At 38.5% G+C, this 13,775-nt stretch overlaps 4 protein-coding genes across 4 annotated transcripts; 2 read left to right on the top strand and 2 right to left on the bottom strand.

Moving 5' to 3' along the window:
- Positions 1 to 784: 784 nt before the first annotated feature.
- Positions 785 to 1,111, bottom strand: LOC141388533 (histone H4-like; the record flags this gene model as incomplete). The annotated part of the gene is made up of 1 exon (XM_073958449.1): positions 785 to 1,111. A coding segment is annotated over one exon (327 nt), but the record flags the coding sequence as incomplete, so codon positions are not given.
- Positions 1,112 to 7,002: 5,891 nt separating this feature from the next.
- LOC141388531 (histone H3) lies at positions 7,003 to 7,413 on the top strand. The gene has a single exon (XM_073958448.1). It carries the CDS (start codon positions 7,003 to 7,005, stop codon positions 7,411 to 7,413), a length of 411 nt encoding a protein of 136 aa, XP_073814549.1.
- A 3,897-nt stretch (positions 7,414 to 11,310) lies between these two features.
- LOC141388479 (histone H2B) lies at positions 11,311 to 12,916 on the bottom strand. The gene is made up of 2 exons (XM_073958391.1): positions 12,881 to 12,916; positions 11,311 to 11,691 (listed from the first exon to the last, which is right to left on the bottom strand). Exon 2 carries the CDS (start codon positions 11,683 to 11,685, stop codon positions 11,311 to 11,313), a length of 375 nt encoding a protein of 124 aa, XP_073814492.1. The 5' UTR covers positions 11,686 to 11,691; positions 12,881 to 12,916.
- Positions 12,702 to 13,076, top strand: LOC141388530 (histone H2A). The gene has a single exon (XM_073958447.1). The coding sequence runs from the start codon at positions 12,702 to 12,704 to the stop codon at positions 13,074 to 13,076; it is 375 nt and encodes a 124-aa protein (XP_073814548.1).
- Positions 13,077 to 13,775: the final 699 nt, after the last annotated feature.

The raw sequence follows: 13,775 nt of genomic DNA, 5'->3' as shown, positions 1-13,775 counted from the left end.
AATTTAAAAAATTTAATAACAATTTTTAATAATTTCATCACAAAATAACAAAAATTTTTACTTGAAGGAAAAAATAAGTACATAACATCGCAGTCAAAAAGATATTGTTGGCTTGGCATAGCATTGATGTGCGTTAGTTATATGAACAAACACACGCACACACCGACCGACGCTAGCGTATACACACATCGTCGTATTATCAAGCAAGCAAGCAGCTACCCTAACAACGAGAGTTGCCGGTAGAACATGTATTAGTGGAAATAAAGGAACATTTTTGTGTATTACGAAAAAGGAATGATCAGAGTTGCCGACGGTAAACATTTTTGAAGGCAAAAAAAAGAAGAAGAAGAAGAAAAAATGTTAAGAAAAAAGGTAATGATCAGAGTTGCCGACGGCTAACATTTTTGAAGGAAAAAAATGGAAAATTATTTGACGATGGAAACAAATTTATGAAAATAAAATTAAATGAGCAGAGTTGCCGAAGGCATTTATTTTTGAAGACAAAAGGGAATATTATTTGAAAAAAAAAATATGAAATGTGGAAAATGAAAGAAAAAATAAAATGCACTGAAAAAAGTAATATGAAAGAAAATATTTTATGGTTAGTTTTATTTTTCATATATTAAGGTAAGTAGTTTTATTTTTGATATATTTTATTAATTTTTTTATGTTTTTGTAATTTTCAACAAGAAAATATCTCTTTTTAAATATTTTTTGTGGTCCTGAAAAGGACCGATTGTTTTGTTGTAAAAGAAAAATTCTCCAAATAGCGTCAAGAAAATATTTAACCGCCGAAACCGTACAAAGTACGACCTTGTCTCTTCAAAGCATAGACGACATCCATAGCAGTGACGGTTTTACGCTTAGCATGTTCGGTGTATGTAACGGCGTCACGAATAACGTTTTCCAAAAACACCTTCAGAACACCACGGGTTTCTTCGTAGATGAGGCCAGAGATACGCTTTACACCACCACGGCGAGCCAAACGTCTAATAGCTGGCTTGGTAATACCTTGGATATTATCACGTAACACTTTACGGTGACGTTTAGCGCCACCTTTTCCCAAGCCTTTGCCACCAATTTCCAATTCCAATTTCCAATTTGCCAATGGCCATATTTATTTGGTAATCATCTTACATACTAACAGAATGGCTTACTGTACTAGTTATACTTAAAAATCTTGCAGCTACTTCGCCGCCTACTACAGTTACATTAATTATCGCTGTGGTCTAGCCACTAGCAGCTATTTAACAAAGATTTACATTACTAATTCAAGGCCCCAAAAAATCCAATTAAAAAAGGGCGAAATTAACATTTGAACTTAAAAACTATAACTTAACACTACTACTTACAAACTAGCTACTAAACTACTATTTACAAATATGTACAAGTATAAATTATTGTATATTATTATATACAGTATTGGTAACATTTAGGGTGTTGTGTCGCCTATGGTAGAAGAGAAGCTCCCCATTGACAAACAACAACCCCCCATCCTGCAAACACGTTAATGCACCTGGAGGCAGGTTCCAGCATTCACTAAGATCATCAACATTTAGATCACAATTTAAGGCTGCTTCAACAACCCTGTTATCCGTACCATCACATCTGCTCAAGAACTCCAGAGCCCCTGTAACAAGGACCCTGTCGATTCTGTTACCCTCAGCTCTATCATAAATTGCTCTGTTAGAGTGTCTTCTTACCGAGCCATCTTCCGCAAAGAACACACCACGCATCCCCAAACATGACGCAAGAACTTTTCTCTCCCATCTCCTAAGCCTCTCCATCTGGTGTGACGATATGTCAAACCAGACTGGAAAGGCATAGGAGATGACAGGTCTGATAATCTGCCGATATATCAGTAGTTTGACCTGGGGTGAGAGGCCACCCCTCATATTCAGCAACCCCAGGTAGCCGAAAAATATATTCTTTGCTTTGGACAGGATGAAGTCAACATGTTTGTTGAAATCAAAGTTCTTATGGAAAATGATTCCCAAGTACTTCATCCTGTCCTTAACCTCCACAACATTTGACCCAATCTGTATTCTAGGTCGGAAGAGCCTATAATTGGCTCGTGTGCACCCAGTTTTGCCCGTAAATTTAACAACCGTACACTTATCTCCGTTTAATTTTAAACCCCAAAGGGTAAAATATCGGTGAAGGAGTGCCAGGTAATCATTAAGCCCAGTCTGAACATGTCGAGCTAGTGGGCCAGACATGGCCACTAGTACGTCATCCGCATAGGACAGGAGTAGACCATCCGGAGGGGGTTGCGGCATGTCACTCACGTAGATATTGTAAAGCATTGGTCCCAGTAATGATCCCTGGGGAACACCGGCCAAAATGGGTCTACGACTTGATAGTCGATCCCCAATTTTGACCCTAAATGACCTGTCGGTAAGGAAACTCCCTACCAGCCTACATGTTTGATGGTCAAAACCAAACTGTACCATCTTCGACAGCAATCCGTCATGCCAGACGGTGTCGAAGGCCTTTGAGAAATCTAGGCTTATGGCAATTGTGCCCTCCCTCTTGTTGAGTCCGTTCACCACAAAGGACGAGAACGCAGTGAGGGCATGGACAGTCGATAAGCCTGTCCTGAACCCAAACTGGTTGTCCTTCAGGATCCGTTTGTCCTCAACGTTTTTCCTTAATCTTACGAGTATAAAGTGCTCGAAGAGTTTGCCAAATGCGGACAGTAGGGATATTGGCCTATAACTGCCACAATGTCCAGGTGGTGAACCTTTTTTGTGTATAGGGACCAGCATGGCCTCTTTCCACGCTTTCGGAAAATACCCTAGGTTCATACAGTGATTGAATAGAACCGCCAAAGACCCAAATATGACATCACCTGCCTTCTTTAAGGCAGCATCAGGAATTTTATCCAAACCACAGGATTTACGTGCCGGTCGACAGGCTAAAGCCCTGCCAACACACCTGGGTCGTATAAATCCGCCACCATTCCAGCAGGCAGTGTCATTAACAACAGCACCATCTGCAGAGAATGTCCCGGAAAACTCAACCATTGGCGACCGATCGTCGATCCCCTCAATAGCTCGATTAACTGAGCTACGGAAGGAATCGAACTCCCCTGGGACCCGGTCTACCGGGCCACCAGTGAAGTTTTCGACCGAGCCGCCAACGGGCCGAAACACTCCCTGCACATGGTCTGCTAAGGCTTCTGCCTTAAGGGTATCATCAGTAATGATGGACCCGGCATCATCAATCAGCTGATCAACAGGGTCTTTCGAAGCCAGACCAGCTGCCCTTTTCACTTTCCCATAGGTTCTCCCGTCCACTCTTATGCCCTCAAGATAGTTTATGAGTCTATCCTGCTCAAATAATCTAATTGAGTCCTCAATTATATGGTCCAGGTTTCTGATATCAGCTCTAAGAGCTGGATATCTGTCTGGGTCTCCCGATCTACGAAGCGTGCGGCATAGCCTGCGACGTTCGCGAATAAAACCTCGAATTCTCGGGGGGAGATCTCCAAGAACCTGATCCCTGACTCTCTGTTTTGGGACAGAGTGCTCAATTGCATATCGAAATGCGTTGCCTAGATTATCTACGCAAGTGTCAATCTCCTCAATTGTGACATTTCTGTCTGAGGGTAATTGACACTCGTCTAGGCCCTGTCTCAGATGCCGCCTTAAACGTCCGACATTCGTGCGATTGAAGTTAAGATATGTCTGAACTTCCTGCCTCGCCACGTTACCTATCTCAATCTGAATCTGGATCGCCCTGTGATCTGATTCATAGTCGAAGGCCATCGACACATTGCCCCCGCCAACCAGTGGGAGCCCTGGTGTGCGGAGGAATATGTCGATGAATGAGCCAGATGAATCATTTGGCCTTGTCGGTATATCCGACCCTACGACTAGGAAGTCTGGAGAATCAAATAATAGTCTTTCCAGAACCCGCCCGCTAACATTCCTCGTGTTGCCACCCCACGAGTCATGCTTCGCGTTAAGGTCTGCTCCAACTAAAACTTCCCCACTATTATAAAGATTCAAGACCTCAGTCAGATCTTGAGCTTGGAGATTTTCCTGAGGGCGAAGGTACAAAGAGACGAAGGCTACAGCGGAGCCGTCGTCTCTCCACACCCTCGCCGCACAGGATTCGATAATGCCGGTCGAGATAGGTATTCGTTCGGAACGGATGCCTTTTCGAATGGCAACTGCAGTACCACCGGCGCGTTGTCCATGTCGGTATTGCAGGAAAATTTTATATCCCGCTAGGGTAAAGTTATGAGAAGGGTTGAGCTTATGCTCAGCAATAAGGATAATATCCGGCCTTCTTTCTTGAATTAAAATTTTTAAAAAGTGTCGTCTTGCTGTAGACACTAATGAGTTAACATTTAAGAAAATTACTTTAAAGCTGGACATTTCCAGCTATAAAGAGTAACCAGGCAGACATTGCAGCGTCAATGCCGGACTGGCTTCGGATTTGCTCAAAGATAGGGCCAAATTGCCTAGCTTTGTCACATTTTTGATTAAAATCTGTACCAAAGTATTGGACAATACTGGATGTATTGCCTGTACTTGTGGTCGATTGCAGGTTAGGGCTAGGGCGAGGGGCGCCTCTAGCTGGGTATGAGTGGGGTGGTGGGTGGGTACCACCTCCTGATGTTGCAGCATATGACATGCCGGAACGAAGATTTGAAAGGCGCGAAGAACGTGCTTCAGCATTTGCCTTTGTTTGGGCTTTTTGCTGAGACTTGCGTGACAAGATTGCCAGGCGAAGTGGGCAATCTTTTGCACAAGCAGGGTGGCCAACTTTCCCACAATTGGTGCAAGAAGGTGGCTGTGCTAATTGTTTGACAACCTCTCCTGAAGTAGGATGGGAGTATTCTATGTACGTTTCCTGCCCTTTGGGGGGAACCGCACAATTGTCTGGTTCATGATTTTCGAGGCATCTAACGCATCGAAATGGCATCTGGCAATTTGGAGCAATATGACCAAATCGCTGGCAGTGGAAGCACTGCATAATGGGACGTCCGTGATCCTTACGGATGACTACATTGGCGTCCAAAATCATCTTTAGTTTGTAGAGACCTAAGATATCAGAGCTTTTGGTCACTCTGAGAAGCCAAAGTCTATAAGAAACGTTGGTTAAACCAACGACTTTAATATTTAACCCTGATTTCTGCTCTAAGAAATCAATTATCTCGTTACGGGGATAATCATCCGAAAGTTGCTCAATGACTAGCATATGAGGTCGTAACTCTTTGGGGGTATGTGTATGGAATTTAAATCCACGTTCGGTAAGAATTTGTATAACAGTGTTAAAAACACTGAGGCCTTTTGTCTTAATGTTTACGACTGACTGACGTATAAGGGTTGTTGAGAACTCACCTTGATTAAGATGTTGATTAAGTATTCCAGAGATCACCCGGGAACCCACCTCGTGCACAGTGATCGCTGGCATGGATCTGTTGCTTGTGTTTGCAGTAGCTTGCACCTTAGGGGTGGAAGTTACATGTTTCTTAAATTTATCAGCCATAGTGGTGGTTGATTGATTGTTGTCATCGGAAATATTCTCCATCGGGGGTGGTGGTTGACGGAAATTTTCATTGTTCACAATTGTAGATGTTGGTTGACGCTTGTTGACATCTTTAAGTACATATCGTACTTTTGTAGCAGAAGTCTTCTTCTTACTCTTGACCTCGGTCCACGAAGTTGCATCCTTGGTCATATCCTCATGCGCCATACCGGGGTCTTCGGCTACCCCGGCAGCAATAACTGGGTTGTCAGTATCTTCTTCACACGCCATGCCAGGGTTTTCGGCGACCCTGGCAGCCAATACAGATTTACTGCTGGTGGTGGTGGCATTTCCTGTTGTTAAAATGCCGTGTTGCTTCAGAGCCTCTTTGACAGCGGCCAGCTCTGCTGCCAGGCTCTCTTTTTCGCGTTCTAAACGAGAAATAGTTGCAGCTTGTTGTCGTACGGTCGCCTCTAACTTTATGGCTTTGCGCGACAAATCATCAACGTCACAGTGTGAACGTTTCTTACGTGGTTTACGTAGATCGTCCGATGCGACAGACATACCTCCATCGCTGGTTATATCCTCTGATGCAACATCAGTAGGTTTTGGTAGATCAGCCAGTTGATTTTTGGTTGACTTACGACTGGTTTTGACGCCGGCAGATTCATCCCCCGGCTTAGGGGTCTTCATTTCGCAATTACTTTCTGCCATTGATGTATTGGTAGAAGTTGAAAACATTTTTTTGCTTGGTTTCAAAATTTCGCGAACCAAGTTTTTGCCGCCGTCGAAATTATTCGGCATCGGCTCAGGAGTGTCAGCGGGCTTTGTTACGCCTACCAACGATGTTGTGCTATTAATTGTTGACTTTGCTCCAGATTTAGCAAAAAACTCCTTCTTTTCAAATATGACGCCGTCAAAATTTGAGGACATCGGCTCGGGAGTGCTAGCGGGGTTGGATCTGCCCGCCAGCGGGGTTGATTTGGCTGAGAACAACCACCTTACGTTGTGAGTTCTTATGCAAAAGGCCAGAAACGAACAATAAGGGAGTTGCTGCCTTCTATGCGCTTCTCACTGTTAGCACTTAACTAAAGGCAATTTTTCAGTTTTTACGCTTTTGCGTCACAGATAAAATTTTGTTCAAACTTCGAATTTGAAACACTTTCGTTTTCAACACTTGGTGATTTTAAAACTACCAGTCACTTTTCACTGCAAAAATCACTTAACACTTCACGAAAGCACAAGAACGAATGTTTTTTCGAAGGCTGGCGGCTTCTATTTATACAAAAATTGGCCTGTTTGACTAACCAAGAGTCTTAATGGAATACACATGTATTTGTGTATGTGTTAGTACACATTTTGGGCGCGCACAGCTGTCTTTACTGGTTTACCCACCCCTAATCATAGCCGCCTCTTCGAAATTTTCTATAAATACCGCTATATGGATGGATGGCACAGTTATTACAGTGTTAACAGTGTTTGTGTGCATACCTAAGTGAAGTGAAAAAACTAAAGTGAAAAATGGCTCGTACTAAGCAAACTGCCCGTAAATCAACTGGTGGAAAGGCTCCTCGTAAGCAATTGGCCACTAAAGCTGCTCGTAAGAGTGCCCCAGCCACCGGCGGCGTCAAGAAGCCTCATCGTTTCCGTCCTGGTACTGTTGCCTTGCGTGAAATCCGTCGTTACCAGAAGAGTACTGAATTGTTGATCCGCAAATTGCCCTTCCAACGTTTGGTTCGTGAAATTGCTCAAGATTTCAAAACTGATTTGCGTTTCCAGAGCTCTGCTGTTATGGCCTTGCAAGAAGCCAGTGAAGCATACTTGGTTGGTCTTTTCGAAGATACTAACTTGTGCGCCATCCATGCTAAGCGTGTCACCATCATGCCTAAAGATATTCAATTGGCCAGACGTATCCGTGGAGAACGTGCTTAAATTCTTGACGTTTTAAAAACATATTTTTTACAACAAAACAATCGGTCCTTTTCAGGACCACAAAATATTTATAAAAAAGAGATTATTTTTTCATCAAACTATTTATCATTTTTAACATTTTAAATAAATAAATATTTTTCTTTGTGTTTATTTCATTTTTGAGGCTGATTTTAGGAATATTTTAAAATTTTCTTGTATGAGTCATATTTGACGGCGTCAGTAAAAATTTCCCATTAGAAGACACATTTTATTCTTCTTCTTGAAAAAAATATAATATTACAATTTTCCCTTTCAAAGACACATTTCTGCTTCTTAAAAAAGTATTGAAATTTGCTTCTATAGGAAATTTTTGACGGCGTCAGTAAAATTATTCAATTAAATATTTTGTTCTTCTTCTTGACACAAAAAACAAAAATTATGTTATAATTTTTCCCTAAAAAGACATTTTATTCTTCTTCTTGAACAAACTTATTGAAATTTCCTTCTATATGTCATTTTTGACGGCGTCAGTAAAATTTTCCCATTGAAATGCACATTTGTGTTCTTCTTCTTCTTCCTTTTCTATGTGTATTTTTGATGGCGTCAGTAATATTTTCCTATTAAAGTATACATTTATTCTTCTTCTTTCTTTTCTATTGGTCTTTTTGACGCCGTCCGTCCATATTAATTTCTTCTTTAAAGACAATGTTTTTTCTTCTTCTTATTTTCTTCATAACAAATATTTGTTCTATTGAACTTGTTTTTGTGTGTATACTAATGTCCACAAGGCATATGTTCACTAAATTTGGCGCGAAATGTTCTCTGCAATAATGCTCTCATTATTTCTCACTCAATATGGTTGAAATTTTTTGGCGGCAAATGCTCTCTGTTTTGTTTTATTTTTCTTTTCAGATAATGATGAATGAAATATGCAATTTTTTTCTTTTCAGCAATATATATTTTTTAATTTAGTAAAATTTTAGGATAATTTTGTAAAATTATAATTTTTTTGAAAATATTAATCAAAAATTTTATCACATAGAGATGGCGAATATTTCTTGGCCATTTGAAAGGCGTAATACTGCATTTTAGAAAAAAAATTTCTTTTAAGAAAATTGTTTAAATCTTGTATTATTTTTACAAAATTGTCATAGAAAAGGGATTTATTTATTTTATTATATACATTTTTGCAAAAAATATCCAAATTTTTAACGAAATCTTGAAAAAAGTACGTGCGAAAAACTTCAGTAATTCTATATGGTTTTTTCCTTGATATGTACTAGCAAAGGAAGAATTATTTTTGGAGAATATTTTTTGTAAAAATTGATGAAATTTTTACTAAATTTTAACGAAAATGCCCTCATATTTTATTAAAAAGTAATTTTTGAGCGATTTTCATATAATTTAGCAAAAATATTTCAATTTTCAAAAATATTACCTTTGACAGTGAATGTTTGTCCATAGGTGGTATACGGTAATGGGAAGATTTTTTTAACTTTTCCAAAGAAATAACTACTTTTTATGAATAATGTTATAATTTGGTGTAAATATACAGATTCTGAAATGTTTTTTAAGAAATTTTTATAAAACTTAATTAGATTTGAGCTTTTAAATTTCTTTGAAGAAAAACTTTTCTTCATTGAAAATATGCCAACAAGAGGATTTCTGCCGTCTTGGACCACATAAAGATTTTGAATTTTTTTCACAGTGAAAATGTGAAATTTGTTAATATTTTAATTTTATCCTAAAGTAAACATATCAGGCTTTATTCTCAAACAGAATTTGGAAAAATATTTTTGAAAAAATTCATAATTTTTTCAAATTTAGTTACAAATTTGTGATTACATTTTTACAATCTGTGAAGTTAAACGCTTATAACTTTTAAACGGATAAAGGAAATTACACCAAATTTTCGTTAAAATATGGCCTGATATCTATACAAGAAATGTGTAAAATATCTTTTATAAAAATATTCAAAGATTCTTCAGAAAAATTAAATTTCTACGAAAACTTTTGTAAAAAATTAAACACGCTTCCACACAATATTTCGAAAAATATAGCTATTGACTACTATGCACTTCTCATCTTTTCAATGTACCTACCATTTTTAAAAATTGCCAATAACAATTTAATAGTACACATAAATTTGTGAGTGTATTTGTGTTACAGTGAAATATAAACATAAAAGTGAATAATCATGTCTGACGCCGCCGTTGTTGAAGCCACCGCCTCCCCAGTTGCCGCTGTTGAGAAAAAGGCACCAAAGAAGGCCGCAGCCAAAGCAAAGAAACCATCAGCTGCCCCTACTCATCCACCAACCCAACAAATGGTTGACGCCGCCATCAAAACATTGAAGGAACGTGGTGGTTCATCATTGCCCGCCATCAAGAAATATTTGGCCAGCACCTACAAGGTTGATGCCCAAAAATTGGCTCCTTTCATCAAGAAATATTTGAAGAGCGCTGTTGCCAGTGGAAAATTGATCCAAACTAAAGGTAAGGGTGCTTCTGGTTCATTCAAATTGTCCGCCTCGGCTTCCAAGGAACCCAAAGCAAAGACTGCTGAAAAGAAGAAGAAGGCCCCAGCTGCTGAGAAGAAGAAGAAGGCTGCCCCTAAAAAGGCCGCCGGTGAAAAGAAAACCGCTGCCAAGAAGCCATCTGCCGCCAAAAAGACCGCTGAGAAGAAGAAGGCTGACAAAACAAAGGCTAAGGCTGCCAAGAAAACCGGTACAGTTAAGGCTAAACCAGCAAAAACCGCCGCTAAAGCATCTGCCACCAAACCAAAGGCACCCAAGGCAAAAACAGCAGCTGCTAAACCCAAAAAAGCCGCCGCACCAAAGAAGCCAGCTGCCAAGAAAGCCGCCGCCAAGAAGTAATTTTTCCCAGAAAGATTACTTGTTGACAACATTTTTCGATATTCGAAAGCATAATATCTAACAGCCCTTTTCAGGGCTACAAATTAAATTCAAAAAGAGAAAATCTTTACTTCAAACTATTTATTATTACTACTATTTATTGTTTTATTACCTAAATAAATAAGAAAAATACACACGTGTCTGATTTTAGGAAAAATATTACCCTCACTAATTACTTTTCCTATTAGGTAATTAACATTGAGCCTGTTTTATTATGGGCATTCCACAAAATAACACCACAAACGGATTAAAATTTTAGTCCGGGTCATAAAATAAATGTGACTAATTTTTGTTTGTCTAATTATGGTCATTTTCATCTAATTTCATATTTTAGGAATTTTCCATTTAATATTCAAAAATGATAATTTTTTCTCTTTGCAAAAATTGTTTGCTGGGTAAAAGGAGATTATTTTAATCAGGAATGTTTTTCTATTCTAATGAAGTTATGTTGCAACTCTATTTTATTTCTCTTTCTATTTTCCCCTAATTCTATTTTTTCCATTGAAAGAAGTCCCGTTAATTTTTGCGCCACCACCAAAAATTTCCCCTTAAAAATGTTCGCGCTTCATATTTGGCATTGGCGTAGTGAAGTGTTACAGGCAAAATGCTTATACATGCTTGTTGTTCGTTTATACATTTTCGATATTGGTGGTGACTGCCGACGGCAATACAAAGTAACATCGCACAAGCACACACACACATACCCATACAGTGGATGGCGTGTTGTTGTACACACATAGAGTAGCCAAGCAAGCAAAAAAGCAATATGAACCACGGCAAAACAAGAATTGACGGCGTCATTTAGTAAATACATGGGAAAATATTATTTTTGCTAGAATTTGAGGAATTTTAAAATTATTTTGGTAAGTTTCTTTATTAAAAAATGTAAATAATGGAAAATAAGTGTTTCGACAAAAATTTGATCTCTTTTAAAATGTTTTTTGTGGCCCTGAAAAGGGCCTTTTATGGTAGAATTTCGACGAATTGATGAAAAATCAAGGCATTTACTTGGAGCTGGTGTATTTAGTAACAGCCTTGGTACCTTCAGAGACAGCGTGCTTAGCCAATTCACCGGGCAACAATAGACGGACAGCAGTTTGGATTTCCCGACTGGTGATGGTAGAGCGCTTGTTGTAGTGGGCCAAACGAGAGGCTTCGGCGGCAATACGTTCGAAGATGTCATTCACGAAACTGTTCATGATGCTCATGGCCTTTGACGAAATACCAGTATCAGGATGGACTTGCTTCAACACTTTGTAAATGTAGATAGCGTAACTCTCCTTACGCTTGGTACGTCTCTTCGATTTATCGCCCTTGGTGATGTTCTTTTGGGCTTTGCCGGCCTTCTTTGCTGCTTTACCACTGGTTTTTGGAGGCATTTTTCACTTTTAATTTTTTTAATCACACAAACACTTTTAACACTGTTCACAAATGATAAAAACCCAGTACCCAAACAGAATATTTCAAGCATTATGTGCTCAAATGTTTCAGGTAGTCGCAGTTGCTGTGTGGAATAGTGGCCAAACAACCCCAGTTTTCGATGTGTGTGTATTAAATGAGCGAGAGAAAAGTATAAATACTAGGGGTTCAAGTGAGTAACGGCATTGTCTAGACATAAGATCTAGACACATGGTAGATGGAGTAAGCAAATGTGTTGCGAATAGAACTATCTATTCAAAAATAAAATTTAAGAGAATTGACGGTTTTATGGTTAACTGTGCACTGCAATTTTTTGAAAAAAGTGTACTACTTAATAATGAAATAGTCCAAAATAGCTGTAAATGTGAAGATAGTTTAATAAGCCTAACTCGAAGGAAACACCTACCTCCAGCAGCTCTAGTAAGCATGCGAGATGAAGGTCTTTTATTTGATGGAGAGAACCTAATATATTACCACAGAAGGTACCACAAGTTTGATGCGATGGAAAATCCGGTATATAATATCGAACAATAATTGTATGTATATATGTATATAGTAGATATAAGATAGTTTTAAGTTAGTTATAAGCTGTATATAGTTTAGTTTTAAGAACATCTTTCAAACTTTGTTGATTTAGCCCTTTTTAAGCCAACATAAATTTTTGGGCCATTAAAATAAAAAAAATGGAAATTAAAATACGTAAATATAAAATGATATTGCGAGCAAATAGATTGCAGCACAATTTAAAACTTAGCTGGTAGTCTCTGTAAGTATTAAGTACGAGAGAATAAACGAATGTTAGAATAAGGATACTATTTTTAAGCCAATTTTGTAACAATTGTAATACGAATGAAATGAATTAATAAAATATGGCATTTGAAAACGAAAAAAAAAAAAAAAAAAAAAACGTGAGTAACGGCATCATTCTGTGTTTTTTCAGTGCTAAGTGAAGTGTTCAAAAAAATATTAAGTGAAAATGTCTGGTCGTGGTAAAGGTGGCAAAGTTAAGGGAAAGGCAAAGTCCCGTTCAAATCGTGCTGGTCTTCAATTCCCCGTCGGTCGTATTCATCGTTTGTTGCGCAAAGGCAACTATGCTGAACGTGTTGGTGCCGGTGCTCCAGTATATTTAGCCGCCGTCATGGAATATTTGGCTGCTGAAGTTTTGGAATTGGCTGGTAATGCTGCCCGTGACAACAAGAAGACTCGTATCATTCCCCGTCACTTGCAATTGGCCATCCGCAACGACGAAGAATTGAACAAATTGCTGTCCGGCGTCACTATTGCTCAAGGTGGTGTATTGCCAAACATCCAAGCTGTTCTCTTGCCCAAGAAGACCGAAAAGAAAGCCTAAATTATCTCGAAAGGTATTATGGAAAAAATACAGACCATCGTATAAGAAGAAGAAAAATCCATACAAAATTCAACCAATCCGTCCTTTTCAGGACGACAAAATATATTTAAAAAGAGAAAAAATCTATTCAAACTATTAATTTTCATTATTTACATTTTATAGGAAAAGAATAAAAATGACCAAAATTTTAATATTTACATTTTATAGGGAAAAAATAAAAATTCCCAAAAAATGATATTTTTCTTAATCGGCGACAACCCTTGATTATTTTGCAAATGACATTTTTTCTTTCATATTTCCTTAGAAAATATGTTCGTTTGTTGTAACTGTTTTTCATTTCTACCCCCCTCAGCAGAATTGTGTTTGTTTTATGTCGCTTTAGTTTTTCACAGAAATAGCGAGACAGATAGAGAGACAGAGAAAGAGAGAGAGCGAAAAAGAGATCATTCGTCTCATCGATGATGTTCGCGCCAATATTCCTTAATCGATGTTCCCGCCAATGTTCGTTCATCGTAAGTTGACGATGTCTGTTATGAATGTGTGTGTGTGGTGTTGTGTGTTTGTTAGTTAGAATAACCAAATGCCTTTACTTACGTTGACGATGATGATGGCCGTTGTTAATGTTGTTGTTGTGGTTGTTAGAGTAGTAAATTATTGGGAAAAAGACTTCTGCCGCCGCGAATTTTGAGGAGAAAAAAG

The sequence above is a fragment of the Musca autumnalis genome, unplaced genomic scaffold (genome assembly GCF_047663935.1).
Source record: "Musca autumnalis isolate F117 unplaced genomic scaffold, ASM4766393v1 scaffold_93, whole genome shotgun sequence".
Classification (NCBI taxonomy): domain Eukaryota; kingdom Metazoa; phylum Arthropoda; class Insecta; order Diptera; family Muscidae; genus Musca; species Musca autumnalis.
The sequence above is the reverse complement of the archived record's forward strand: the minus strand, read 5'-3'. Positions and strand labels throughout refer to the sequence as shown.